The 27,000-nt window shown below is 41.7% G+C and overlaps 3 protein-coding genes across 4 annotated transcripts; 2 read left to right on the top strand and 1 right to left on the bottom strand.

The window, feature by feature from the left end:
• Positions 1-4,911: 4,911 nt before the first annotated feature.
• On the bottom strand, positions 4,912-6,745 carry LOC121987187 (cinnamoyl-CoA reductase-like SNL6). The gene is made up of 5 exons (XM_042541082.1): positions 6,408-6,745; positions 5,999-6,165; positions 5,705-5,899; positions 5,463-5,616; positions 4,912-5,362 (listed from the first exon to the last, which is right to left on the bottom strand). The coding sequence occupies exons 1-5, from the start codon at positions 6,664-6,666 to the stop codon at positions 5,052-5,054; spliced, it is 1,086 nt and encodes a 361-aa protein (XP_042397016.1). The 5' UTR covers positions 6,667-6,745; the 3' UTR covers positions 4,912-5,051.
• Positions 6,746-10,483: 3,738 nt separating this feature from the next.
• LOC121983832 (histone H2A variant 1-like) lies at positions 10,484-11,769 on the top strand. 2 transcript variants are annotated; one of them, XM_042536479.1, is made up of 3 exons: positions 10,484-10,615; positions 10,760-10,881; positions 11,247-11,769. In XM_042536479.1, the coding sequence occupies exons 2-3, from the start codon at positions 10,774-10,776 to the stop codon at positions 11,541-11,543; spliced, it is 405 nt and encodes a 134-aa protein (XP_042392413.1). In that variant the 5' UTR covers positions 10,484-10,615; positions 10,760-10,773; the 3' UTR covers positions 11,544-11,769. The 2 variants fall into 2 exon arrangements, with proteins under 2 accessions (XP_042392413.1, XP_042392414.1); XM_042536480.1 differs by having other exon boundaries at positions 10,521-10,615; positions 10,734-10,881.
• An 8,498-nt stretch (positions 11,770-20,267) lies between these two features.
• On the top strand, positions 20,268-22,090 carry LOC121983831 (serine/threonine-protein kinase STY13-like). The gene is made up of 5 exons (XM_042536478.1): positions 20,268-20,657; positions 20,745-20,866; positions 20,931-21,145; positions 21,220-21,529; positions 21,780-22,090. Exons 1-5 carry the CDS (start codon positions 20,369-20,371, stop codon positions 21,984-21,986), a joined length of 1,143 nt encoding a protein of 380 aa, XP_042392412.1. The 5' UTR covers positions 20,268-20,368; the 3' UTR covers positions 21,987-22,090.
• The last annotated feature ends 4,910 nt before the right edge of the window (positions 22,091-27,000 follow it).

Here is a 27,000-nt window from a genome sequence, read left to right as displayed (position 1 = left end):
GATTAGATGAAACTTTAGAATTCGAATTTAATTGTTGGCAACTTGATGAAGGGAAGTTTAATCATGTTCATATGAGAATAAATTTTCATTGATTTTGTTCTTGAATGCATTAGATGAGACAAATTGAATTGTAAGTCAAATGATGTATTTAATTGACCTTGATGATGTAAGAATTGGATTTGAACCACTTCTAGAATTTTCACACAATTCACTAGTTAACCTTGGAAAAATATGACTTGGGACTCGTTACTACAACACTTGTCTTAATTTTAATAAGTTTTAATTTTAACTAATTTGGAGCGCCTCGTGACATGCAAAATGGCCAACACCACAACCTTAACCCCATGACTTCGTTGAATCGTTGAGCGGTGATGTTAAATGCTTGTCTCCATCGGCGGTCGAGCGGCGACCTTAAACCCAAGCCTTAGTCAGATCGTCGAGCGGCAGGAGAAGGTATAAACCTTCCTCAAATTTCTTCAATGGCACTTGTATTGCTAAGTGGCTAGCCGCGGAAATGCTGCTCAGGCGAGCGTCCTCGAAGGTGTTGTCCGTTCGGGGTGATGCACACAAACACCATAGAAGGTTAAGGGCAGTCGTACAAGGAGAATTGTAAAAAAGCAAGTTCCATCGAATGGGCGAACATTCATTGCAAAAAAGTTGGTGCACCGTCGAACAGGCAGACTTACATTAAAAAAGAAAATCTTTTACAGGACGGGCGCTCAACCTCACTCTAGGTAATCAAAAATGTCATTAGGCAACGAGTCAGCGAGTCGTTCAGCTTGCTGCGATTGATGACGCTGTCCGTCAGCACAGTAGGAAGACGGTCGTCCGTCTTAAGCTGCTAGAGCGTCCCGTCAATAGCCAAATCAAAGATCTGGACGATCCGCTAGACGACCTTATCAGTGAATTTGTCCAAGCGAAGGTAAGCCTACTTCAGCGTTTCAAGCCTGCCCAGTTCACCTTCTTGATGTGTCGCTAGCGCCAAGCGAGGCTTCCAAAGCATCCTCAGCAGCTTTCAACTCCCCTCGTAAAGAAGCCTCTTCAGCCGAGCGGCAGCTCCGCTCGGCGATCAGAAAGTCTTAAGCTTCCTTGAGCTTCTAGGCGAGATTCTGAGCCTCCTGATTTTTCAGCTCTAGATCGACGATGGCTAGGTTCTTCCTTGCCATGGCCAACTCGATTTTCTTATCAAAAGTGCTAACCTGTGTGTTGAACCGGCCCAGCATAACTTCTTGGCCAGCAGTCTTCTGCTGCTCGGCCTCGAGGAGCTTGTTGGCCTTCTCCAGGTCGGCCTGTAGTTTGGCGGCCTCAGTAATAGGCGGCCCTTGGGAGGAGGACGCGCCGCTCGAGATCTTAAGCTTCTTCAGCTCATCCTCCACAAAAGTGAGTTGTTGGCACATGGCTACACTCAATATTGCAGGCGAACAGAAAAACATTAACGTCGATCGGAGGTAAATCCTGAATGGATAGTAAAATACATACCCCGGTGGACATTTTGCAGGTGACTGTTGGCGAGGGCCCCAGGGGCCATCATCGTGGCTTGCGCCCTAGCTTCCTCCCAAATGTCAGCGAGCGACCCACGAATAAGGATTTTGTGCTCAGGAGTGCAAGGCTAGGTTTGTGCTCCGTTGGCAGGTAGAGGATCGTCGTCACGGATCATCGACCGCTCAGGCCCGACTGGGAAGAAGCCACCAGACCGGATGTGTGGTCGTGGGTGTGGGGCGGATACCGGAACGCAAAACCCTTCGTCGGGTCGAGGGGCAGAAAGGTGACCGGTTGTGCAGCGAGGGTCTCTGGCGGCAGCTCGATCAGGGAAGGCGTCCGATCAGATGAAGTGGCCTCCGCCGTTACTGGGATTGCCACAAGAGACGAAGTGCCTACTCGCTCGGCAGCCCTCACAGCCGAGGTGGCAGAACGGGAAGGCTGGTCCACTCGGCGTCTCTTGCGCCTAATAAGGGGCTCGCCATCGCCGAAGATCCAGAGCCCTCGGTCCGGGCGGTAGGCTGTGATTCCGGAGTGGGGAGTAGCTCTCCAGCAGCTTCGACGCTAGGCGCCCGGTCGGCAGAGCCCTCACCCACAGCGAGCGTCTCCCCGCTCTCGGCAAGCGTGCCTTCATGAGAGCCGACCGGTGTTAGACCTCGGCTCGCCAATTTCTTTGCGGTAGCTGCCTCAACCTCAACGTCCTTAAGCTTTATGAAGCCGACCACCCGTGCTCGCATCATGACTGCGGTCGCAAGAGATGGAAAAGAAATCAGTTAGACTCAAAAGAAAGGATAAGATAATGGCGTACCTAAGCTGCTTGGGAGCTTGGTGCGGATCAGGCTCAGACCGAAGATGTACATGACACCTTCCAACAGCAGTTTATGGATGCCATATTTTTGACCAACCAACATGGAGGCAGCATGGAGGTAGTCCGAATGACTCTTGTACTTCTTCAAATCAGGTTGGGGTGCTAGGCCGACCTGCCAGCGGGTTCGGAAGTTAGGTCATTCAGGAAGACGCACGAAGAAGAAATATTTCTTCCAATGCTTATTGGAAGTGGGTATTTTGTCAAAGAAGACTAGCCCAATCCGAGACTGAAATAGAAAAGTCCCTAGCTCGGACTGCTTAGGGTAATAAAAGCAATGAAAAATTCGAGAGGTCAAAGGAATGTCGTGGGGGACATGGAAATAGTTACAAATTTCGATGATGAAGGGGTGGATAGGGAATCGAAGACCGACCACAAAATGGTCTCGGAACAAACATATAGTATCGATCAGCGGGTCATTTGGCCGATCGGACTGAGAGGTTAGAATGATCTCGTGATCAGAAGGAATATCGAAGACGTTCCTAAGGCTCTCAGCGTCGCCCGCATCGAACCTGGTCTCCATGGTAGATACCAGAGTCCAGGAATGGGGTCTGACGGCTGTGAAGAGCTGGCCATTGTCGAAAAATGAGAAAACGAGGGGTTTGACGGGAAGAAATGGGGACGAAAAGCCTAAAGCGAACACTGGAAAGCTGCGGAGAGCTAAAGGGACTACAAAAGGTTGAAGGCGAGAAGGTTCAGAAGAACTTACGGAAGGAGGGGAAAGGTTGCTGCAGAAGAGAGCAAGTCGTCGGAGCACTGATCGCACAAGAAGTCACCGATGGCACTCGAACGAATGCGAAGGTGGAAACGACGGTGGCTATGCGAGGTTATACACCTCTGGCTCGACCGAGCAAAGCCGTCGGATCTAGGGCATGAAACCCGAGACACAGATCCGGTCGTAGAATTCAAACCGACAGACGTCACATTAGAGCTTGTCGCTTCGATCACGCGGCAACTGCGGCGGCGACATGTGGCATTTCCGCACTGGTACACATTTAATGAATGTCATTAATAGGCGTGGGCGTGTGCTTGGCCTTGATAGAGGGGATTTGCACGAATTCCCAAGAGATTCGAGTGACGACAGTGTTGACCGCATACGCAAAGTGCCGATCGACTTCAAGGATCGATCCTATGGCTGACTGATACCCTTCGGCAGATCGAATGGGATACATCAGTGGCCAGGCCGATCGACCAACTGCTCCTCAGACTTCTTGTCCAGTCAGTCGGACTTGCAGCCTCCTTCGACTAGACTTGAGGGGGAGACATGTGATGCGATGATGAGGGGCCCACCCAGTGGAGGGTCATTGCCACGGTGGAGGTCAAAGGTCAAAGTCGGGGCGGCCAACGCCCGTGTACCATCAGCCAATCGGGCGCCCCACTTGCCCAACCGGGATAGAGATGGTCCGACTCAACATCATCATAGCTCGACCTCATACCGAGCTTTTGATGCTCAGAGAAGTGTGTGGGTGGAGCACACGCCGAGCGGCCAACTCCGCTCGGAGTTACATCGAACCTCGGAACCAGCCCAGCAGATCCACGACCGAGCAGATTACATTCAAAGCGAATCTCGAGCAGTGGGTGGTTGGTCGAGCGACCATCTCGCTCAACTCGAGAACGATAGCGTCCGGACGACTGATTGTTGGCCGAACGGCTCACCCGCTCAGCCCAGAGATGGATAAAAGGAAGATCTATGATATCCTTCTGGGAGCTCATGCCATTGACAGACGGCATGGTCAGGCAGTGGATCGTACGACGAAAGTTTCTACTATCACGTCAGAGATATGCTTGGGTCATTAAGGTATGGTGTCAGGATCATTTTTCTGACATGTCTTTTCAGGGGAAGCTTTGAGAAGCGTGCATGCCTCGAGGAGAATGCACGCACACCCCCGGAGCCCTATGTAAAGGGCCATAAGTTTCAACGGAGGTATGCTAATTTTTTACCGTAGCCACACTGAATTTTTTACTGTAGCCACACTGTTACTCTACTTCCTTGCTCCCATATCGCCGATGACTGACTTGAACGTCGGAAGGTCGTCACCGAGAAAGGCTCGACACTAACGTTGATGTGGTTACAGATTTCTCTAACTCGAAGTTCACGTACGATCAATAAGAATACCACACCCTCTAACATTCATTGCATTGACTCTCGGATAGAATCATCGTGCAATATGCTAGAGAAGGGCGGCATGAATCAAAGATCGCCGTTGTCACGGACAGATGGACGGGAAGTCATCAGCTTAAGCACACTGACAGGATCAGCAGCCTTGTCACGGCGATCTGCATGTTAGCTCTCTTGCAAACAATGACACCGAGACGAGTACATAATCCGCTCGATCTATCGAAGGAAGCAAGCAACAAGTAATAAGTGAGCCTTCTAATCATAGACAAAACCAACGCATTCTTAATTGGAATTTCATGGAATTCAATTGAAGATCAAACAAGTTAATTAATCAAATAACTGCATACAACCTAAATAGTATATCACGACATCATAATTCTGGGATATGGTAAATCTTATAAAGATATTATTTAATAATGCCGGCTTAATTTAATTTAATTTAGATTTATTTGAAAAAAAAATCTAAATAAATATTAAATTAATCATTAATCTAAATCAAATAGTTTATTAACCATGATCTTTTGGGACTTATTGTATTCCCAACAACTATCATCGGCAACGCCCGCCTATCGATCACTTCAAGAATGGTTAGGATCGTTCTCGTGAAAGAAAAGAGTACACATCGTAAGCACACCTCCTCCCTGAATTCATCAGCCGGAAAAGCTTCCGATTCGTCAGCTCCGACGCGGGCGGGCCGGCCGCCGGCGTCTCGCCCGCGAGGCTGAAAGGAAAGCCGAGTCGCCGCTCCAGTTCCTCCATCTCTTCGACCCTTTGAACGATATGGTCGTAGCAGATATATCGCCCGCTGGCGGCGGCTTCATAGACCGCTACGTGCGCATCGGCAACTGTTTCCAAGTCGACCGTCGCGAGTAATCCTCCTGCAAACATCTCTTGAGATCCTGTCGATTCAACATAAACAGACGCGGATAGCAAGTGTCAATAATGTTCGATCATCTTTTTCTGAATCAGATTGGTTCAAGATTGATCGGTGGAACTGACTTTTGAGGTAAGCGATGGATCCGGTAGAGTTGCGCCGGTGGAATTCCGGGCCGGTCACGAGAGCCGGGCACACAGTTACTAGATGAAGGTTGCTCCCTCGAGCAGCTTCCCAAGCTGCCTTCTCTGCCATCGTCTTCCCTAGCGCGAACCACAGCTGCGATTCAGCAAAAAAAAAAATTCTCAACACCTAAAAATGTTGATTTTGTTTGGGAAAGATTGAATCTTGGTAGTCAAAATGCTACCTTTTTGTCCCGGCAGAGGCTCTCGTCACTCCAGCTACGCTCGTCGATGACGGAAGGACCTCGCCGGCCGTCACTCTGCCGCCATGTACAAGCCAGAAGAGAGGAGGTAAAGACGCATTTCCTCACGGACTCTGTTCTAACGCAGGCTCTGATCACTTGCTCCACTGCTCGTACCTCCATGTTAACCATTTGTTTCTGCAAAACAAGTTTTTTTTTTCAGTTTTACTTCAGTAATTCGAAGGTAAAAGTGTCAGTTAGTCCAATTTGTTCTTGTTCTAGCATCAAGGAACTTACAGAGTAGCCAGAGAGGCCGCCGGGATCTAGTGACGAGGAGGTGTGGAAGACGCCGGCGCAGCCGTCGAAAGCCTGGCACAAGCTTTCCACGTCCATGATTCCGGCTATCGCCGGACGTAGGCCGGTGTGCTGGATTACATCCGTCATGCGGAGCTTATCCATCTCCTCTGAGAAAATTAAATACCGAGTCAGATCACGCGGTTCTTCTCGTCAGAATCGTCGTAGCTGTACTGTGAATACCAGAAAGATCGAAACAACGAACACAGAAACGAAAAGGGAAAATAAACGATCTGATAAAGAACATATCGAAAATGACTTTAAAAATGGCACCTTTCTTTCTTTCGACGATGAGAAAACCTAGAACGGAGTGAATCGGACACAAGTGACTGAAAACAGCAATTAAACGCACCTTGGCTCTCCACGATAAGGCGAACGGCGAATCCCTGGCGGAGGAGGCGTTGAACGATGGCGGAGCTGACGAAGGAGACGCCGCCGGTGACGCACACCTCGCGCCCCTCTCTCGCCGCTCCGCCGTCCTTCTTCCGCCGGACGCCATCCGGCCCCGGCTTCCTCACGTTGCCTACGGAGCTGCCAGTTTGACGCATTACCTCCTTCCGGAGCTCCTCTACCGCCGCAGCCTCCGCATCGCTCCTCCTCCAAATCCCCATCGTCACTTCCCTCTTTCACTAAAAATGAAATCTTTTTTTCTAAAACGAGCGGCGAAGCAAACCTAGTCGATCGCTGGTATATATTCCCAAGATCAGTTTGATATTCTCACTCTCTATTTCTCCGATAACTGAAAGGAGCAACACCCTATCATTAAGCGCGAGGTAAAGAAATGGTGGTAACAATAGCGAAGAGGTTTGGTTTCGGCTCGGCTCAGCTTGGCTCAAATCAACTCGGCTCGGTCAACATGAGCATCCGTGTTTTGACTTGTTGGTGATTTTTAATTTTATTCTTTTTATTTAACTACCTGTGTCACATTGTTCATCGTTTAATCCAATTAAATCATGAAAATTAGAATTGTTAGCAATCTTACAAAATTAGATGATACTTTTTCTTATTTTAATATATTTTGATCCAGTTTTACTTGAATAATAATATCGTTAAAATCTAACAATATAATCTTAGAAGGAAAAAAAAAGATTAGTGAACTTAACCGTGTTTTCCCACGTGCTCAAACTTCAAACTAATGACTTGCATGCATTTGTTAATCAAATGCTTTTAATCTTGAAATAAGATTAAATGTTTAGGTGAGGTTGCAATTAGAACAGTTAAAAGTATGGTTAATTGAAGGAAAATACAGCACCACACACAACATTGTGGTGGTTGACCGTTGACTAAGTCAACTCGTTGACCGGTAAATGAGTGGGCATCAAGGAGGAGGCGATTAACAGGAATTGACTTTACTATTCGACCGCCGTGTGCGCATCGCACACGGCAGTTCCTTCGAAATTAAATACGTTTTAAGACTTTCCATTGCATTTAAACCCTTTTTCATTGCGCACACGGCAGTTCTTTTAAATTAAATACGTTTTAAGACTTCCCATTGCATTTAAACTTTTTTTTATTGTATTATTCCTTACAGTTTGTTTTCTGGAACTTAAAATAATTATATTCTCAGGTATAAATTTAATAGAAATTTAATAGACTGAGAGAATGAGCGTTGTTAATTGGCTCGGCTTGAGCCGAAGCCGAGCCAGTGACTTGTAAGTGGAAATTCAAATACACCTACCAACACGTGCGGAGTATGCTGCCTACCCCGTCGCAGCCACCTTCCACTCTCTAAACCATCAAAACTGTTTTGACTATTTCATCAGAAAGAAAGTAGTTGTGGTAGTTTCCTTTTTTTTTTCCCCTGCTTTTGAGAATACTATGAATCATGCTGCAAATTAAAAGATTATTTACAAGTAGTTGGGAGCATTCATGGGGCACGTGCAGTCGAAATTCATCGTCTTACGGAGGCAAAGGCAGATGAGACCTGCGGTTGGCTCTGTCAAGTTCATAGTCATGGCGCGAGTGGGAGTAGTTGGAAGCCATGAAGAAGAGATGCCTGATGCAGAGGCACATGGAGGACAACTGAAATTGCATTGCTGATCCAATGCCTGCCTTGATACTTGCTACTTGCCCCTGAAAGAAAAAGCCAAGCAAGATCATCTTATTTTGCAATGCTTGGAGCACAACATAAACTGGCATGAAATATAACCATAGAAATGAAGCAAAGAATGAGTGTGATCCATGACCCTATTAAATAGAAGAGACATAGCTATTAAAAATAACTGCTTTGTTGATACAGAGAGGTGTTCCTTCATCAGTTCGTTAAGGTGGATATCAATCAGTTACATGAAAAAAAAAAAAAAAAAAAGATGATGAGACAGTCCATTCTTTTCTGATAATAACTGATATAATATGTTGTGAGCAGATCCCGAGGTAATGTGAAATTATTAGTCAAGATGATGTGTCAGTTAAAATCAAGATGAGATGACAATCAAAATCAAAATATGTACAGCTGAACGAGTCATTCTCGTCGAGGCTCGGCTCCCCACTCCTTAGTGCTAAGATACATAGAATAAAATTGGTCGACTCCAAAGCCGATCAAACATAAGGAACCTAGATCTCCACTCTTCCAATATAAAGATCTCAGTATAAACCTGGGCAATCCTATAGCCTACTAGGCATACAAGGCTCAACTCCCCATTCTCCTATGCAAATCTCTCAATATATAGTCGGTCGAGCTCTAGAGCTTGCCTAATAGACAAGACTTAGCTCCTCACTTCTCCTGTACAAGTTTCTCAACATACATCCGCCCGTACCTATAGTTTATCGGATCTCTAGGAGATCGCATTATCAAGGAATCGTAACAACTTATCAAAGAATAACAGCTACTCACGAGAGAATATTCTCTTATTCTGCCATATACATATAATTGAATATTTTTATGAGAATGACTATACATCTTCCATTACTTGACATCAGACATTCTCAACTGCATTATTACAGAGGTTATAAAAGACGGTTCATATACATGTAACGTAAGCTTCTTCAAAGGATGACTATACATGTTCCATCCCCCGACGCATTCTAACACTAAACATTCTTTGCCGCTTCATTTATTGCAGAAGTTACGAGAGATAATATAAAAAGGAGTCCTCTCCGTTGACTAAAGGACTAACTTACGTCAACACATTCAAAGACACTCAAATACCATTGTTTTACTATTCTATTGTTCATCTTCTTCTCAATTTCGCTTGATTGTTGTTCTAACTTAAACGTCGGAATGTCTACGCCACGAACCCCCTCCCTGATTCTCACTCTAAAATTCCCATTGGCTCTATCGTGGTATGTGCAGATCCACAGCTCCCAGTTCCTCCCAGCTCGAAGTCTCTTCTCCGTCAACATTCCAGCTACATCGCTGGTCCCTCCATCTCCTCAGTTTCCGAACAGAATGAGTAACAATGAAAGTAACTTAGGACACTTGATAATTGATATGTACAGCTATTGAATGCGAGAAACCCATTGTTCAAGTATATTTTGTTAGATATTTTTGGAGTAATCAGCCCAAGTTACTCTACTTAAGTCCTACATGCCACTGTTATGTTGTTTGATAGAGTGCGCCATATGCTAAGGGCTATATGCCATGAACATTATTTGTGCTGACATTTAGAGATTCCATCTTTCTCGGCTTCTCCAGTTAAATGGTGTGATAGAAGACCCAGCCTTTCTTTCTTCTTTTATAATGCCTTGGATTCAATTATTTATTTATTCAACTTAATGGGCTAAGTTTATTTTTACTGAGCCAAAATTAAATTTTGATAGATTCTAGCCTCCTAATACCACTGTAACATATCCTTATCGATTCATATTAACACAAGCTTTTCTCCTTTTTTTGTTTCTCAGCATTTGAGCAATTTAGTACGTAAGGTATCAGGAAGATGCACATCATATACACAGTTCAAAAAAGAGGCAGATCTACCACTAGGACAATCTTAAACTTCAGAAAGGAACATGATTTTTTTTTTCAAGAATAAATGAGTGAAACACAAATTCAGATAGCAGTAAAATCAATGTAAGTAACAAAGAATTCCGAGAAAGACGAGGATACAGAGATAAATCACAGAAAGGAGAGAAGCATCGGCAAGGAGAAGGGGACGAACCGATCGCCGTCAGTTGCCAGTCACCAACGGCGACGGAGCATTGGCTCCTGTCACGGGAGGCGGAGGGATCGCCTTGACGACGTTGCAAGGTGAGAGAGCGCGCGCAAAGGCGGCCGGCCCCCCAAAGTCCCAAGGTGAGGCCGTGTACCCGGGAGGTTGCTTTTGCGTGTCCGCTTCCGTTCTCCAGCTAAAAATAATAATAATAATAATAATTATTATTATTATTATTATTATTATTATTATTATTATGGTGGGAAAATAATAAACTATGGAGTATTTCTTTTGCCCGCCGAAAAGTATAAACTCCCGCCCTTTTTTCTAATTTCAGTTTAGATCTCCCGCCCTTTCTCCTTTAGATTAACTCCGATCTTATGCTTTATTCTCTCTTCCGATCCCTTGGGTCTCACTTCCGAGCCTCGAGCTATCGAGCGATCTTGGGAAACCAAAGAGGAGAGACGCGCAGGTACTCCTTTCTTCCTTCTCTCTTCCGTTGCAAGTTTCAAATTTTTGTTTTGGATCTACATCTGGGTTTGGGAAGTTGGATGCGCTTCTTTGTCTCAGCTCTGTTTTAACATTTCTAGCTTTAAATTTTTCGATTTCATTGAAGAAGAGGGAGTATAGATGGCTGGCAAAGGAGGAAAGGGGCTTTTGGCAGCAAAGACGACGGCAGCGAACAAGGACAAGGACAAGAAGAAGCCGGTTTCCAGGTCCTCCAGGGCTGGATTGCAGGTACGATCCATTATTCCTTTCCTAGGTAACGAGATCTGTACAAAGTGCCATTTTGTGCTAGGGTTTCATGTATGAAAATTGCAATCTGTGTTTCAGAGTTTGATGCTCATGCAAGTTGTCATCTTTTCACCTGCTAGTTGAGTTTACCATTGAATCCTTGATCTTGCTGAGAAAATTGATTCGTTAATTCAAAACCAGATCATATTGATCTTGCTTATTACCATTTTTGATAATTTCACTCTTTAATTTGATACAATGCTTTCCTAAGCTGACCTAGTATGTATGGTAGATGTGTTCCCAAATGAAATTATGCACAATTATGCTTCTCTTATGCTGTTTTCTTTGTGGGCACCTTTATTTTGTAGTTTCCTGTTGGCCGAATTCATCGTCAGCTCAAAACCAGAATTGCTGCCAATGGACGTGTCGGGGCTACAGCAGCAGTGTACTCGGCAGCAATTCTGGAGTACCTGACTGCCGAAGTCTTGGAGCTTGCAGGGAACGCAAGCAAGGATCTCAAAGTGAAGCGCATCACTCCGCGCCACCTTCAGCTGGCCATTCGCGGGGATGAGGAGCTTGACACCCTCATCAAGGGCACCATCGCCGGTGGCGGTGTCATTCCACACATCCACAAGTCCCTCATCAACAAGTCGACCAAGGAATGAATAAGAATCTTCGGCTAATGGTTTTAGGATATCTGTGTGTAGCCTTATTTCGGGTCGTTAGCTAATTTAGTACTGCACTACATTAAGTTACTAGCTTTGATCAATAGAATGTTTGCTTTAGCTTTTCTAGTTGTATTCGTGTGCAGCTGGAAACATGGTGTTGTTACAGATGATTTCATAAGTGTTGTTTGTGTTTTTGTTCTAATCTCAAAATATTTTTCTTTCATGCTGAGAAAGATGAAAGCTCATCTATTTCTATTTGTGGGTAACATCTTAAGTCAATTCATTCTATTGTTTCAGAGTTTGAATATTTGAATAGAAAACAAGATGGCAACTGATCTGATTCTTGGGTCAAGTTGCATTCTTTTAGGTCGAATTCTATCGTCTCTAGGGGTGTAAATGAGTCAAGTTCCTCGTGAGCTATTTGAAGTTTGATTCGATAAAAGTTCGTTTAATGAGATTTGTTCAGATAAACAAGTCAAATTCAAGTTTCACAATATTCGGTTCGTTAGCTCGTGATCATGTTCGTTAAGTTCATGAATCAACTTTTAAATAAAAAAATAATAATTTTAATATTGAATTTATAGATTTTACATTTTACTTATGGAAAATATAGACAAATATATTAAATTTATTTATTAGAATAAAATTATAAATTTTAATAAGAATATTATAATTTTTTAAAAATATATAATTTAATTTTTAATGAATATTTAAATTTATAATTTATATTTATTAAGCTCGTTTAGGTTCGATAAAAATTCGAATAAGCTCGTAACTCGTGAGTCATAAATATATTCGTTAAATAAAGCTCGAGCTTGCCTCGATTATAAATGAGCCAAATTCAAACATTCAAGAATTCGACTCGACTCGGCTCGATTACACCCCTAATCGTCTCCTGCCGAGTTGGACTTAAAATGGGTTAAATTTTGATGGCTTACTAAATCAGCTTCCGTTGGGTTGGTTTTTGCCGAGTCGAATTTATATCAAATCGAATTCTACAAGGTTGGATATTGGGGAGTTAGCTTTTGGCAGGTAAGGTCCTGTCCAGTGACTCTTAGTACGTAGAGATTAGTATAATGGAGAGGATTTAAGTTGAATTTTATATTCTCAGTATTTTTTTTTCTATTTATTAAATTTATCTTTATTATATGTCTATCGGACATTTAATTTTCATCCTTTATATTTGTTGGAGGATCAGGTATTCATATCATATTTATTATCCTATTACTATTTATCATTCTTTTTTTAAAAAAAATAATAAATAAATTATTTCAATGAATTTATGAATATTTATTAAATTTTTATACTCCTCACGTTCTTTCGATCGAGTGAGGATTTCTTTTAAAAAATAAGATGAGATACATGTTGATGATCGGGTAAGAAACAAATTAAATTTTTTCTGAGACGGGAAATGTAGGATTGAAACAAACAAGAGGGGGGGGGGGGGGGGGGGAATCTCATTTTAAAAATTTACTTTTCGATTTTAAAAATTTGTTGGAAAACTAAATATGCAACAGAAGAATTAAGTAATAAAAGGACAATGAAAACTAAGTACGCAAGTTTGTTCTATTTGATTCGGAGCTTTCGACGACTTCTATTCCAAGACTTACGATCCCTTGGACCATATCAATTGAGCAATCTGCTAAAAATCGAACTTGGGTTACAAATGAAGAAAGTATAACAAGCTACGCTTTCTTATGCAAGAACAACATAAAATTAACTTAATTAAAAACATTGATTTTATCAATACGAAAATGTAGTCGAAGAACGAAGCTCAGTGTTAGTGTGTCTACAGCAATTGGACATAGTAGAATCATAGTAGAGCAGTATAGTAATGCAACACAGCAAAAAGAACTAGAATGCTTATACAGAAGATATATTGAAAAAGCTGGTTGAACCACTCTTTTATACTGCATTGGAGGCGCTCCCCATGACCCAGTGTGCCTTAATTCGAACTAATTTGATCCGAGTTTATTGCTGTTTATTCACTGGGGGTTCCTCCAATCCTTTGACGGCGCCTCCAGTCTCATCTAAGGCACCTCCAATCAATCCAAGGCGCCTCCAATGGTTGAAACTTCATCCGTGAAGTTTATCTATGTAGAGGCACCTCCATCCATCCAAGACGCCTTCAGTGCCTCATCTGAGGTGCCTCCAATTATCTTAGGCACCTGCTGTACTGTTTATCCAGGGCACCCTTCATTCAACTGAGGCACCTTGAACACTGTTCATCAGAGGTTTATTTTTGCTCTAACTCTTGCAAAACATGTTAATCTTAAATAACAAAGATACCTACAAAACTGAGTTAGCATACATAATAAAATTTATTAATTAGATTATGTCCGACATAACCAGGATCTAGTCTTCGTCTTAACTTATATTTCTAAAATAGATCTAAGTTGGTTCAGCGCCTATAATCTCATTGGTACTCGCTCTCAGTGGATCTCTCTCCTCCTGTTCTTTGTTTAACCTTGTCTACCAAACATCTGATCCTTCAGACCTGTTTGAACTTTCTTTGATTCTACTTAGTGTATGATCAACTTTATCAACTAAGACTTTCTTGCAACACCAAGTTCACATAATAGATATAAAATATTAAAGTAAAACAGTGTTAGCAATATTCAAGGTCCGGTTGACAGAGCGCGGTCGACCGAAATCCATTCGATCACACATGCTTAGAGTTCACTCATCCAAGACTTCCCATTACCTAAGGTTACCTCCTCCTAGGGTTTTCCACTGTCTAGCCTCACTCACTAGGAATTCTCATTGCGTAGTTTCACTCATTAGGACTTTCACTACTTAGCTTTGCTCACTAAGACTTTCATCGTATGACTTCACTCATTAGAGTCTAGCTTCACTTAATAGGATTTTCACTGCCTAGATTCACTCACCAAGACTTCCCCTTAACTAATCTTCAGTTTGGACTAGTCACTCAGTAGAATTCTCATATGCTAACCTCTGGTTAGAAATTACTCTTACCTAATCTCCAGTAAGGACTAGTCACTCAGTAAACTTTTCACCTGCCTAACCTCCAATTAGAACTTACTCTTGTTAGTCATCTAGTTTTGACTAGACTTCTCTCTTCCAAATATCAAATCATATTTGGATCAACCCTTGGTCAAACCGACCAAACATAGGTACATTATCAAAATCGAAATCCACCAACAAGAAGCGAGCTAAAGTTTCTTTTTCTCAACAAAAAAAAAAACAAGGCTATATATATATATATATATATATATATATATATATATCCTATTCGAGAGTCGAAATGACGGACGCTGGGGATGTGACGCTCCTGTTGACCGTGTGTGGACCTCCGATGAGACTAGCCTGCAAGCACAGAAGTGTCAGTGCTGAGCTAGGGAGTGGTTCCCTGGTGATGGCCCTCCGATGCTCAAATCAAATCTCCGGTGAAAGCAAGCAAGCAAAGAAACAAAAGTGGCAGCGTAACTGTAGCTATAGTAGAATGAGCATACCTCCGACGAAGCTTGAGGCTCCTTATATAGGACCCCGAGAGCGTGCGTGCATGCTTCTCGATGCATGCACGCTTCTCAAAGTCTTCCCTGAAAGGACATGTCAGAAAAAGTACCACTAGCGTCATACCTCAATGACCCGAGCATATCCTGACAAGACAATGGAAGCTTCCGTCATATGATTCTCTGCCTGATCTTTGCCTGATCATGCAGTCGACCATGCTGTTTGTCGACGGCACGGGTCTCGAGAAGGATATCAGTCGATCCTGCTTTTGTCTACTAGTGGGTCGAGCAGATGATCGCTCGGCTATTTCCGCTGTCTGGGCCGAGCGAGGTGGCCACTCAACTACTTCCACTGTCTAGGTTTGTTGAGTCAGGTTTGGGCTTCGCTGGCCGTGATATGATCTGTGACCGATCTGGATGTCTGCCTGGCACATGCCCAGCCACTCGACACATGACTTGCCGGTTGGCGTATGCTTTAGTGATAGTCTTTAAGCGTCGGAAGCTCGGTGCGAGATCGAGATGTAATAACGTCGGACAAGTCATTCCTTAGTCTGACCGGCTAATGGGGTCGCACGGTCGGACGCTAGCCTGAGGGCATTGACCGCCTTGACTTTGACCTTCCACGTGACGCTGACCTCCTGCAAGGTGAGGCCCTACCTTACCACCGGATCATATATATATATATATATATATATATATATATATATATATATATATATATATATAGTAGGGTATGGGCAGGATTTTATCACATCCACTTCCATACCCGAACCTAAAAATACTCATACCTGAATATCCGATTATTTAATCGGGTCTAAAAATTTCCTCCATTCTGGTCAAATATCATATTCCCAATCGAATTTAGGGGAAATTGTCATCCCTAGGTAGGATCCCGGCTAGTCGGATTTTGGTCGGTAAGATCTTGACAAGTTAGCTTTTGGCAAGTAGGGTTCTAAGAAATCGACTTCTAGCAAGTAGGATCCCGATGACTCAGCTTCTAGTAGGTAGAGTCTCAGCAAGTTAACTTTTAACAAGTATGGTCTTGTTTATTGGAATAGATTAATAGAAGATTAAAAGGGGGTCATGGTGCACCTTGGCGTGACTCCTCTGACATTTAAGTCAATTTTAAGAGAAGATGAAATGGGAAAAAACAAGTAATGAAGTAAGAAAAATGACAAAGTTGAGTGTATTCTACCCTCTCCTTTTCGGTTAATACTACTACCTTATATAGAGGAGACCGAAGAGTATTTGAATTTCGAGGCATGAACACACCTCTACAATGGTCGTGTCTCTTTTCTTGTTTAGCATTGTAATTATTAGTCGCGGCACCATTATTTATCCTTTAACCCATGCATCTCTTTCTTTCTTACGCTCTTTAATACGTGGGGCTTTATAACTTACGCTCTTTTTGCGATTGATTCCTCTTCGATTTGATAACTGTTGGAGTTGCAAGGTTACAAACATAGTCTCACATTGAAAACACATAGAAAAGATCATGGGTTTATAAGAGAAAGATATCTCTATTGGCATGAGGCCTTTTGGGTAGAACCCAAGAGCAAAAACATGAGGGCTTAGGCCTAAAGTGGACAATATCATGCTATTGTGGAGATATCTAAATTCTTTTCGATCCTACAATTGGTATCAGAGTCCGGACTGCCAGAAGGTTTAACCGCCGACTGTGCACAAGAGCTATGGTCTGATTGAGCCATGTGGGTACAATATTGACCTCGAACAAAGAAAATGGAGGCTCCTATGTTCGGATCAAGAAGATCAGACACCAGGCAGGAAGTCCTAGTTGCGGCTAGGCAAGAAAGTCCTAGTTGGTCGGGTGGACCGAGGGGCAAGAAGTCCTGGTGGGTCGAGGATCGAACGTGGGAAGCCTATGGTCCTTTGTTTGAGAGGGGGATTGTTGGGGTTGCAAGGTTGTAAACATAGTCCCACATGGAAAATATCATGGGGTTACAAGAAAAAGATATCTTTGCAAGGTTGCAAACATAGTCCCACATGGAAAATATCATGGGTTTATAAGAAAAAGATATCTCCATTGGCACGAGGTCTTTTGGGTAGAGCCCAAGAGCAAAAACATGACATGGAAAATATCATGGGTTTATAAGAAAAAGATATCTCCATTGGCATGAGGTCTTTTGGGTAGAGCCCAAGAGCAAAAACATGAGGGCTTAGACCCAAAGTGGACAATATCATGCTATTGTGGAAATATCTAAATTCTTTTCGATCCTACAATAACTGCCTTATCCCGCATGTATCCAATTTCCTTAGATTTGCCCAAGCTCCTCACAAACCGAACCAAGTGAGGTGAAGCTCCGACATTAGATGGCCTCTGCAGACTCAGTCTAACTCGATCCAAGCTTGTCATGGGCTAAACTGGCCTAACCTAAGCCTTATCTAAACTTGAGCTAATCAGAATCTATATTGACTGGGTGTTGGTCATGCCATGTGTCGTCCATACTCTTCTCCACTTCAACTCCAATTGTAGTAAAAAGGTAAACTCCGCCACCCCAACGGCTCCACACAGTCGGCCCCACGACCATGATCCCTTGACTATTATAATAATATCTACTCTGTAATAGTCAACTCAACCATACCCCAGGGGCAATAAATAACTCCAATGAACTTTGACAAGATAGTATCAAATGAGAAATGCTTGAATCTCATGATCTAGGGTTTATGGACACCATGTAATTGTCAGATAAAGGGAAAAGAAGAGAGTACAGAAAAGAGTGTGATCAATACATATGGATTTCTCAAACATAAACAAAGAGATTGAGAGAGGGAAAGATACTCACACTTCTGCCCTTCTTCTAATTCTCCTGGTTTGTGCCCAACACGGAAGAAATGAAGCTGCCAAAACATGATCTAGCCTGGGAAGGAACAAGCCATGCAGTTGATTTGGATTCACATACTCCTTTTTCTTTTATTTCAGAGAATCCAAATCTACTTCAATTTGGTGCTCAGCTAACTAGATCATGCTGGCAGCTTCACTCCTTCCCTTGGACACTCTCAACTACAAGACATCAACAGAGGCGAAGATCAAGATGCATATATATATAAACCCTGAAGGAATGGAGACAGAAAAGCATGCCATGTGATGGACAACCTTTCTGAACACAATTAACCTATAATGAACATATTTGACCCATCACCTTCAATAAATACTTCGATGTATAGATGAAACATAACTTAAGTTGGTTCTGCAGTTTCATGTCTTTCCCTCTTCACATGCTAATCTCGGTCCACTTTGATTCTCTTTGCTTGCATGCATGTTATCCCTAGTAATAGAGGGCAGTACATCCTATCATTTTGTACCATTTGAAATAGTTATTGTAGCTTGGTTTTAGCCATGGAAGGATTAATTAATGAAGATTGGAACTTGAAACAATTGGTTATTTTACTGACCTAAATTCATACAAAACCAACTGATATGACGTGTTATAAATGACCTCAAAAGTAATGTAGGGCTGATAGCGAAGATAATGCGATAGTTAAAGTCAAGATTAGGTGGTAATCAAAATTAGGATGTACGTATTCGAATGAACCATCTCTCAGAAGCAGAGCTTTCAACATAAACCTAAACAGCCACAGAGTCGGTCGGACCCACGGAACTCAACTCCTCACTTCTCGTAAACAGGGCTTCTAGCATAAACCCGGCCGACCACAGATCTGGCCAGCCTTATGGGACTCAACTCCTCACTCATCGTGAAGATCGAGGGCACCCAGCATAAACCCAACTGGCCCCAAAGCCGACCGGACCTATGAGGCCCAACTCCTCATTCCTCATGAATGAGGACTCAGCTCCCCACTCTGCACATGGCCATGATTCTCAGCTTAAATTCAGTCGGCTCCAGGTCTATTGAACTCTCTCTAATAGATAACATTGTCAAAGAATCACAACAAACTGTCAGAGAATATTCTATTATTGACATATACACACAATGAAACCTTCCTCTACCTAGAGGAAGGTTGTCGTATATCCTTCATTACCTGACATATTCTGACACTTGACATTCTCTGCCGTCTCATTATTACGGAGGTTATAAGATGTGGTATAAAAAGGAGTTCTCTCCGTTGGCCAAGTACGCGTACACATGCCTACGCATCCATATTTACTATTCTACTGTTCATCTTATTTTCCATTTTCACTCAGCTACTGCTCTGACTTGATTGTCGAATTGTCTGTGTAAGGGACTCCCTTCTTGGTTCTGGCTCTAACGTTCCTATGGGTTCTGTCTATGGTGTGTGTAGATCCGCAGCTCCTAGCTCCAGATTCATCCATATCATTAGGGTCTTTGTCCCCTCACCATCGACATCGGAGTCACCTAGCCAGCGCGCCATCTCTCCCGCTTTCAAACCAGATCATCGACCATAGTAAACTACTCATCTCGGATGGAACCTAACAAATGAAATCTAAATCTAGCGGTGTCAAAAAGATTGAGCTTGAGCCGCACATGGTCAATTCAACTTGACTCGAGTGCAAAAGGTTGCATGACCATGTGGGCTATATCGGGCTTGACTAAATTATTTCTATTCCAAAGGTGAAAAATAACTATTTGAAGGTCTTTCTAATGGTGTCTCATGAGAGTAGAAACTAATAAAACTTTACCATTTAATATACATGTTTCATGTGTTGAGACACAATGCACTATATATGTATGAATCAATCATGGTGCAATTGATTGTTTTATTACATTTATGTGAGTAGAATTTGAAAAAAAAAATTATGAATTTACTACAATTAATATGAATAAATATAACAAAATTACAAAGAATATATATACATCAGAAGTTAGTGTTGTAATGGCAATTTCTGAAAGACTGAAATTCTTTTATTTAGCTTATTCAGTATTGTTCACTCATTTTTCTGTATTTTAAGGGTGTGGACTTGCGCCATTGATCTCCCTCTCTTTTCTCTCCTCCTTTCCTTTCGATTGCACCCACTCTCCCCTCTCTTCCTTATTTGGTCCTCCGAGGCAATCTTAAGATCGTCACTAATGGCATGTTGATTGTGGGAAACCAATTTGGCATTCTGTCTTCCAGGGTAATGTTTCACCTTTACTTTTCTCCTCGAGTTTTATGTTTCAGAAAGATGAAGCATCGAGTTCTTCGCTAATCCTTGTCTCTGAAAAAATCTTAGCTTTGCCTGGAGCTGGTGTTCGAGTTGGTTTTCCACATTCAGCACAATCTAGATCAAGAATTATAGACTGGCACTACTTTCCACCATTGTTTTTGGTAATTTGCTTCAATGAGTGTTCATGGTCTCTACTGATCTCTGCCTTGGAACTTTATCAGCTTCTATTTTGCAGAACATCTCATTTTGGAGATTCTTTTCTCGCCATGGATGCAAAGGGAGAAGTGAAGGATAGACCGCATTTGAACGAGATCGAGAACTTCTCCGAGAGCAGCAAAGATTTGTTCATAAGAGCTGATAAAATCGATCTGAGAAGCTTAGACATACAGCTAGAGAAGACCCTCTCAAAGATATGGTTAAAGGAGAGGAGCCCTTCCGGGAAGCCCAGGGAAGAATGGGAGATCGATCCGTCGACATTGGAGATGAGGTATGTCATCGCCCATGGAACCTATGGCACTGTTTACCGGGGAATCTACGGCGGCCGAGATGTCGCAGGTGCAATTTTCACAAGAAAACTTTCGAGTGATATATCCTTTTTCATTCACTCAATTTCTTTAATTGGATTGAATTTGTGTTCTATAGTGAAGCTACTTGATTGGGGACAAGAAGGGGCTTCCTTTGACGCTGAATCCTCTTCCCTTCGAGCAGCATTTAGGCAAGAAGTCGCTGTTTGGCACAAACTCGACGACCCAAACGTCACCAAGGCAAGAACTGACTCTGTTCTTGTAGTTCTTTGTGATATGTCTAAACGATTTGGATTGGTTGCAGTTTATCGGAGCTTCAATGGGGACTTCAAACCTCAAGATCCCTCGGAGGGATGCTACGGCCGGAAACGTCGGCTGTACTGGTCTTCCCGGCCGGGCTTGCTGCGTCGTGGTCGAGTATGTCGCCGGGGGCACTCTGAAGCAGTACTTGATCAAGAACAGGAGGAAGAAGCTGCCTTTGAAGATCGTGGTGCAGATCGCGTTAGACCTCGCTAGAGGGTGACTAGTCTTGATTCCACCGCGCTCTCTTTAATTTGTTGTCTCTCTGTTCAAACAGATGCGTGTGCTTGCAGGCTGAGCTATCTGCACTCGAAGAAGATCGTGCATCGCGACGTCAAGACTGAGAACATGCTGCTGGACGTCAATCGCACTCTGAAAATCGCCGATTTCGGCGTCGCGCGCGTCGAGGCTCAGAATCCCAGGGACATGACCGGAGAAACAGGGACGCTGGGGTACATGGCGCCGGAGGTCCTCGACGGGAAGCCCTACAACAGAAGATGCGACGTGTACAGCTTCGGCATATGCCTCTGGGAAATCTACTGCTGCGCCATGCCGTACGCCGATCTGAGCTTCGCGGAAGTGTCCTACGCGGTCGTTCGACAGGTAGGTTCGTTCGTTCGTCGTGAATATTTTCAAATTAGTCTTTTCGAAACGATCTAGTGGCTAGCGCATAAGATGTTATCATCATGAGATCTGAAGTTCGAATCTTGATAAAATCGAGATAAATATCTCCCTTATGTGTTAGTCACTATTACAAAGGCTAGCAGTCGTCCGTGATTTACCTCTTCCGTGTTGATCCTGAGACGAGTTGACGGGGGCACAAGCTCAAAGCTCGTCTTGAATTGACATGCAGAACTTACGGCCGGAGATTCCCAGGTGCTGTCCTGGTTCTTTGGCGAGCATAATGAAGAGATGCTGGGACGAAAACCCGAACAAGAGGCCGGAGATGTGCGAGGTCGTGAAGCTCTTGGAGGCGATCGATACGAGCAGGGGAGGCGGCATGGTCCCTGGCGGCAGGTCGGCCAGCTGCTTCTGCTTTTCCGTGACCCGGGGTCCTTAAGCTGAGTCGTCCTCCATATTACAGCAGAAGAGAAGAGAATGCCTCAAGTTTTTTATGAGGCTAGAAAGTATACAATGCACTGATTATATGTTTACTTTGTTGTGTTATTAAGGGGTTTCATTTCCTTTTATCTCTTAAATGAATTGAACAAGTTTGATGTTCGATTTAGCAAGAGGTTGTGACAAAATTCTTGAAATATACAAATTATTTAACATGTGGAGAACAATGTGATTGTCTTTGAAGAAAAGATTTTTGTGTGCGTTTCTCATTCTGTAAATGTAAAAAAAAAAATGCAAATGTACTTGTATTATGAATACATTTAGCATTTCCGAAATGTAAGACTATAGCTTTAACATTTAAGAAATGGAAATCTAATTATATATTATGTAATTATATTTTTTTATTACTTTTTAATATGATTGTATGTTTTTTTTATGAAGCTATATATTTTTAGTCTGGTTATTTATATTTTTTATGAATATTGAAAGAGAATTCAATATTTGGTAAACATATGTGGTAAAGTTTAAATTTTGAGACTAAGATAATTTCAAATTTGTTAAATTATAATTCTAAAAGTGATTAAATTTGTACCTCTATTATGTTTTTCTGTTAATCACAAGTTTGTCCATTAATATTATTGTGTTAATTTAATAGTTTTTTCTGGTTGCCAATCATAGGGAGTCAAAGGTAAAGCTACCCGCTTTCTTATTGCTCAAATCGTAGGACATTTAGGTATAGGTTTCAGTAAATTAGAGAAAATCCTTAATGGTAATCATAACTTTGCATGCAATCCTCATGCCTAAAAAATTTTGTTTCCACTCCCTACATGCAAAGTATTACTTGTTTCAACTCCCTCATGCAAATATTGATACCTAAATTGCCCCTCAGATTTTCTAGGTACAAAAAGTCCAAAATTGAGTACAAAAAGTCTGAAAATGAGTATAATTCTTCTTAAAGTCAGTACTTTATATTAAAAATCGAGTATATTTTCTATCAAAATTATCCCTCTTATTTTTTAGGTATAAAAAGTCTAAAAATAAGTATAATTCCTGTTAAATTCAGCACTTTACACTATAATCCAGTACTCTATACTAGGATTGAGTATATTTTCTATTGAAATTAACTCATATTTTTTAGGTACAAAAAGTCAAAAATTGAGTACAAAAAGTCCGAAAATGAGTATAATTCTTCTTAAAATCAGTACTTTATATTAAAAATCGAGTATATTTTCTATTAAATTCAGCACATTAAACTAAAATCGAGTATATTTTGAGGTGAAAAAAGAATCGTACTCAATTTAATAGAAAATATACTAGATTCTAATTTAATATACTGAATTTAAGATGATTTATACTGATTTTTGGACTTTTTGTATCTAAAAATATCATGGGCAATTAGGTAAATATGTTTGACTGGGGAGTGAAAAGAAAGTTTTTCATGGATGAGGACTGCATGTAAAGTTATGTTTACTAATGAGGACTGCATGTAAAGTTGTGTTTACTAATGAGGAGTACATGCAAATTTACCCTTTAGGTTTCCTATCTTTGGAATGTGTGCTGGATTAAGTATAGGAAGAGGAAAAAGACAGTCAAGCCTGCATCCCACACTGACACAAGTGAACTGGCCAGTTTCCCATCAGATGTTGGCTATGATGGTCAATTGAGGGAGGCGCTGAGACCAGAGGATCTGAAGATGAGATAGATACTGCAACAGGAGAGGATGCTGAAGCTGCTATTCTTACTGCACGAGAAATAAAGAGGCACCACTAGCAGAGAGACAGGAGGGAGGAGGAGAAGAAGGTAAGTGGTGGAACATGATGAATAAACTCTTGCAAGGCCACTAGTAGGAAGAGGATATCGCGCTAGGCAATATATCGCGTAATAATTGTGCACATTAAGGGAGGGAATTGCTTTCCGCCCGATTTAAACAGAAGTAAAAATGATGAAAAAATTATTCATCGATAGATTTATAAATTTATCTATCCATTAAGTAAACAAAAAGTAAGAAAATAATTCTTTCTGTTTTTTTAAGTAAATAAGAGAAAAAAAATATAATCCATCCTTTTTGTGAAATAAAGAAAGAAAAAATTTTATTTCCTTTGCCCAAGTAAACAAAGCCTTAGTTTTAAATTGTGAATCATATAATCATATTATGTAAAGTCAAAAAAAAATAAAATAATAATAATAAATAATTGAAACAGAACTATCTATTATTTGCGGACAAATTTATGGGACAGTAAGAATATAATTTGTATATTTATCATTATATTTTGTTAATTAATTTTTTTAAACAAAATTATAAAAATATTAATTTTTTCACAGTCTCCAAAAGTATTTTTTTTAGTAATTAGGGTGCAATATAATTAGAAAATAATCTAAATTTAGTAGACAATATAATTAAAATCATTCAACATAAATTAAATTTAGTAGACAAAATAATTAAAATCTGTTTGTCTCATAATACACTATTGTTCAAATCATTAGAAAATTTATCTTTTGCTAAGTAATAATTAGTGCTCCATCCCTAACCTCCCACGTATACCGCAATCCATATGTTTCACTGTTCTTTTTTGTTTGCGTAGAATTATATATAGGGAGATCATCATGATCTTCAAAGGTAGCATCATTTTGTTCATCCAACTCATTATCGTTTACTTGTAATTGACTAGATCCATCATTATGTGCATTATCATTGGTTATGTCAGAATCAAATGTTTCATGAAAAAAGTGAATTTGAGTAATAGGCGATGGACAAATTGTGGAGGTCTAGGTTGGTAATGTAGTATCAGAGTGACTACCATATTCGAAATTACTTGAAGAACCCCAAAACCAATATTTGAAAAATGAAATTGAGTAGGTTGAGTTCGACCCACCTTGTCTTCCCTGCTGATTTCTTTGTTGTCTATGAATCTTTTGTGTAGGTGGACTTTGGTGACCAACTTGTTCAAGTACATGCAAATGCCTAATATCTAAACATTGTTGTCCTTCGGCTTGGTGCATTAGTGGCTAGCTATGTCTCGAATTTGTGCAAAATATCCAACATGCCTAGCATCACTAACAACCATCAAGTCTAATGATGTGTAGGACACTCGGCGCATGTCATCCATCTAACAATATATATTAGATGAATTAGTAAGTATCAACATAATAAATGAGAATTAATAGATACTACTAAAAATTTAATATAGGAAAAAAATAGCATACTGTGGATTACTATTTTAATAAATGGTCTAAATTTAGAATTTAGCTAAGTTTGTTTATATTCATTCAATATACAACAAATCAATTAAATGAACAAACTTGAACAATTCATTTAAGTAAACGAGGGTCAATGGCCAGTATAGGTGGCGGTCAAAGTCCAAAGATGGGTCAAAAAGTTGATGAATAGCTATCCCAACATGACGCTGCTCTCTCCCGATCGAACCTCACCGATCGGACAAGCTCTCCATGAGTCTCATTCCCGGCTCGGGCCGGATTCGCTCGAGACTCTGCTCCCTACAGCTCTCTCCCAACCGACTCCCGTCGATTACACAAGCTCTCCATAAGCCTCATTCCTGGCTCTGACCGAACTCACTCGGGGCTCTTTTCTCCACTCTATCCTAATTGTCTCCCGTAGATCATGCAGGCTCTCCACGGACCCCATTCCCAGCTCGAACTGGGCTCGCTCGGGGCTTTGCTCCCCGCTCTCACCCAATTAGCTCCCGTTGATTAGACATGCTCCCCATGGGCCACATTCCCGGCTTTGATCAGACTTGCTCGGTGTTCTACTCTCGGCTCTTTCCCGATCAGCTCCTGTCGATCGAGAAGACTCTCCATGGGCCCCATTCTAGACCGGACTCGCTCAAAGCTCTACTCCGCTCTCTCCCGATCGGACAAATTTTTCATGGGCTCCACTCCCGGTTTTGATCGGAGTCTGCTCCCTGCTTTCTCCCAATCAGCCCTAGTTGATCGAACAAGTCATAAAAGAGTCAACATTGGCTTACTAGACTGCCTATAAAATTTTGCTCCCTTTGGGGGACATTGCTATATCCTATTTAGGCCACATAAAGGAATGAGCTCTCTAAGAAACTCATCTTCTAGCTAACAACCCAAATGTCCTTGTGGCCCAAGAACCCATTTTCACTATTAATACAACATGTGGTTTGTCAAAAAGTCAAAAAATCATATCAGTATATAGATACATAATATACTCTCCCCATACTCAAGATGTGACTACTGAATACAGTATAAGCATGGTGATGTGACAGATTCATTGATAGCAGGATAATGCATCATTAAATGCAGGGATTGTGAGAGACATTCTAAAAGGAGATCCTTCTCCGCTGGCATAGGTATGTGCACACATCCACTTCTACTTGTCGCTACTTTCTGCCATTTTTGCACCACCACTATGTTTGACTTAATCGTTAAAATAGCTACATCAGACCCCCCCCCCCCCCTGTAGGATCATAAGTAGCTAAAGGGGGGGGGGGGGGGGGAGTGAATAGCGATCATCGAAAATTATGATTAAGAAAAATGTGTTACGCAGCGGAATAAAGAAAAATAGAAAACAATGTTAACATATATGGTTTTACTTGGTTCGGAGTCTGTAATGACTCATACTCTAAGACCCGCGATCATCAATCACTTTCATTGGACAATCACTATCAGTTCATAAAAGGATTACAATGATTGAGTACAAGAATTGAAAATAAAATTTATTACTGACAAACAGAAAGGAAAATGAAGTCTCTTGCTCCTCGAACTTCGAAGTAACCTTTCAATATTGTCAGAGCCTTTTCGGAGCAATACTTAAATATGAAAGTTGTGGTCAATGTTGTTCTAAAGATGCTGATCTAAGGCCTTTATATAGGCCCATTCCAGGCGCTGAAATCCTCTGGGCGCTTGGACCATTGTTGATGTGGTGATCTCTCGTCAAAACTTCATCCGCAAAGTCTATCCACTTTCGAGCGCCTAGACCTCTGACGTGGGTTTGGTTAGTCGTCGCACTCCAACTCAGCTTTGGGATAATTTTT

This window comes from Zingiber officinale, chromosome 5B (genome assembly GCF_018446385.1).
Source record: "Zingiber officinale cultivar Zhangliang chromosome 5B, Zo_v1.1, whole genome shotgun sequence".
NCBI lineage: Eukaryota > Viridiplantae > Streptophyta > Magnoliopsida > Zingiberales > Zingiberaceae > Zingiber > Zingiber officinale.
The sequence above is the reverse complement of the archived record's forward strand: the minus strand, read 5'-3'. Positions and strand labels throughout refer to the sequence as shown.

What these genes read in the sequence shown, in the direction of transcription:
- LOC121987187 (XM_042541082.1), bottom strand. Translation starts at nt 6,666, where the DNA reads ATGGGGATTTGGAGGAGGAGCGATGCGGAGGCTGCGGCGGTAGAGGAG. An exon ending in CCTTATCGTGGAGAGCCAAG is followed by an intron (nt 6,166 to 6,407) that starts GTGCGTTTAATT and finishes TAATTTTCTCAG; the next exon opens with AGGAGATGGATAAGCTCCGC. An exon ending in ATCCATCGCTTACCTCAAAA is followed by an intron (nt 5,363 to 5,462) that starts GTCAGTTCCACC and finishes TTGAATCGACAG; the next exon opens with GATCTCAAGAGATGTTTGCA.
- LOC121983832 (XM_042536479.1), top strand. Translation starts at nt 10,774, where the DNA reads ATGGCTGGCAAAGGAGGAAAGGGGCTTTTGGCAGCAAAGACGACGGCA. An exon ending in CCTCCAGGGCTGGATTGCAG is followed by an intron (nt 10,882 to 11,246) that starts GTACGATCCATT and finishes TTTATTTTGTAG; the next exon opens with TTTCCTGTTGGCCGAATTCA.
- LOC121983831 (XM_042536478.1), top strand. Translation starts at nt 20,369, where the DNA reads ATGGATGCAAAGGGAGAAGTGAAGGATAGACCGCATTTGAACGAGATC. An exon ending in CGGCGGCCGAGATGTCGCAG is followed by an intron (nt 20,658 to 20,744) that starts GTGCAATTTTCA and finishes TGTGTTCTATAG; the next exon opens with TGAAGCTACTTGATTGGGGA. An exon ending in ACGACCCAAACGTCACCAAG is followed by an intron (nt 20,867 to 20,930) that starts GCAAGAACTGAC and finishes GATTGGTTGCAG; the next exon opens with TTTATCGGAGCTTCAATGGG.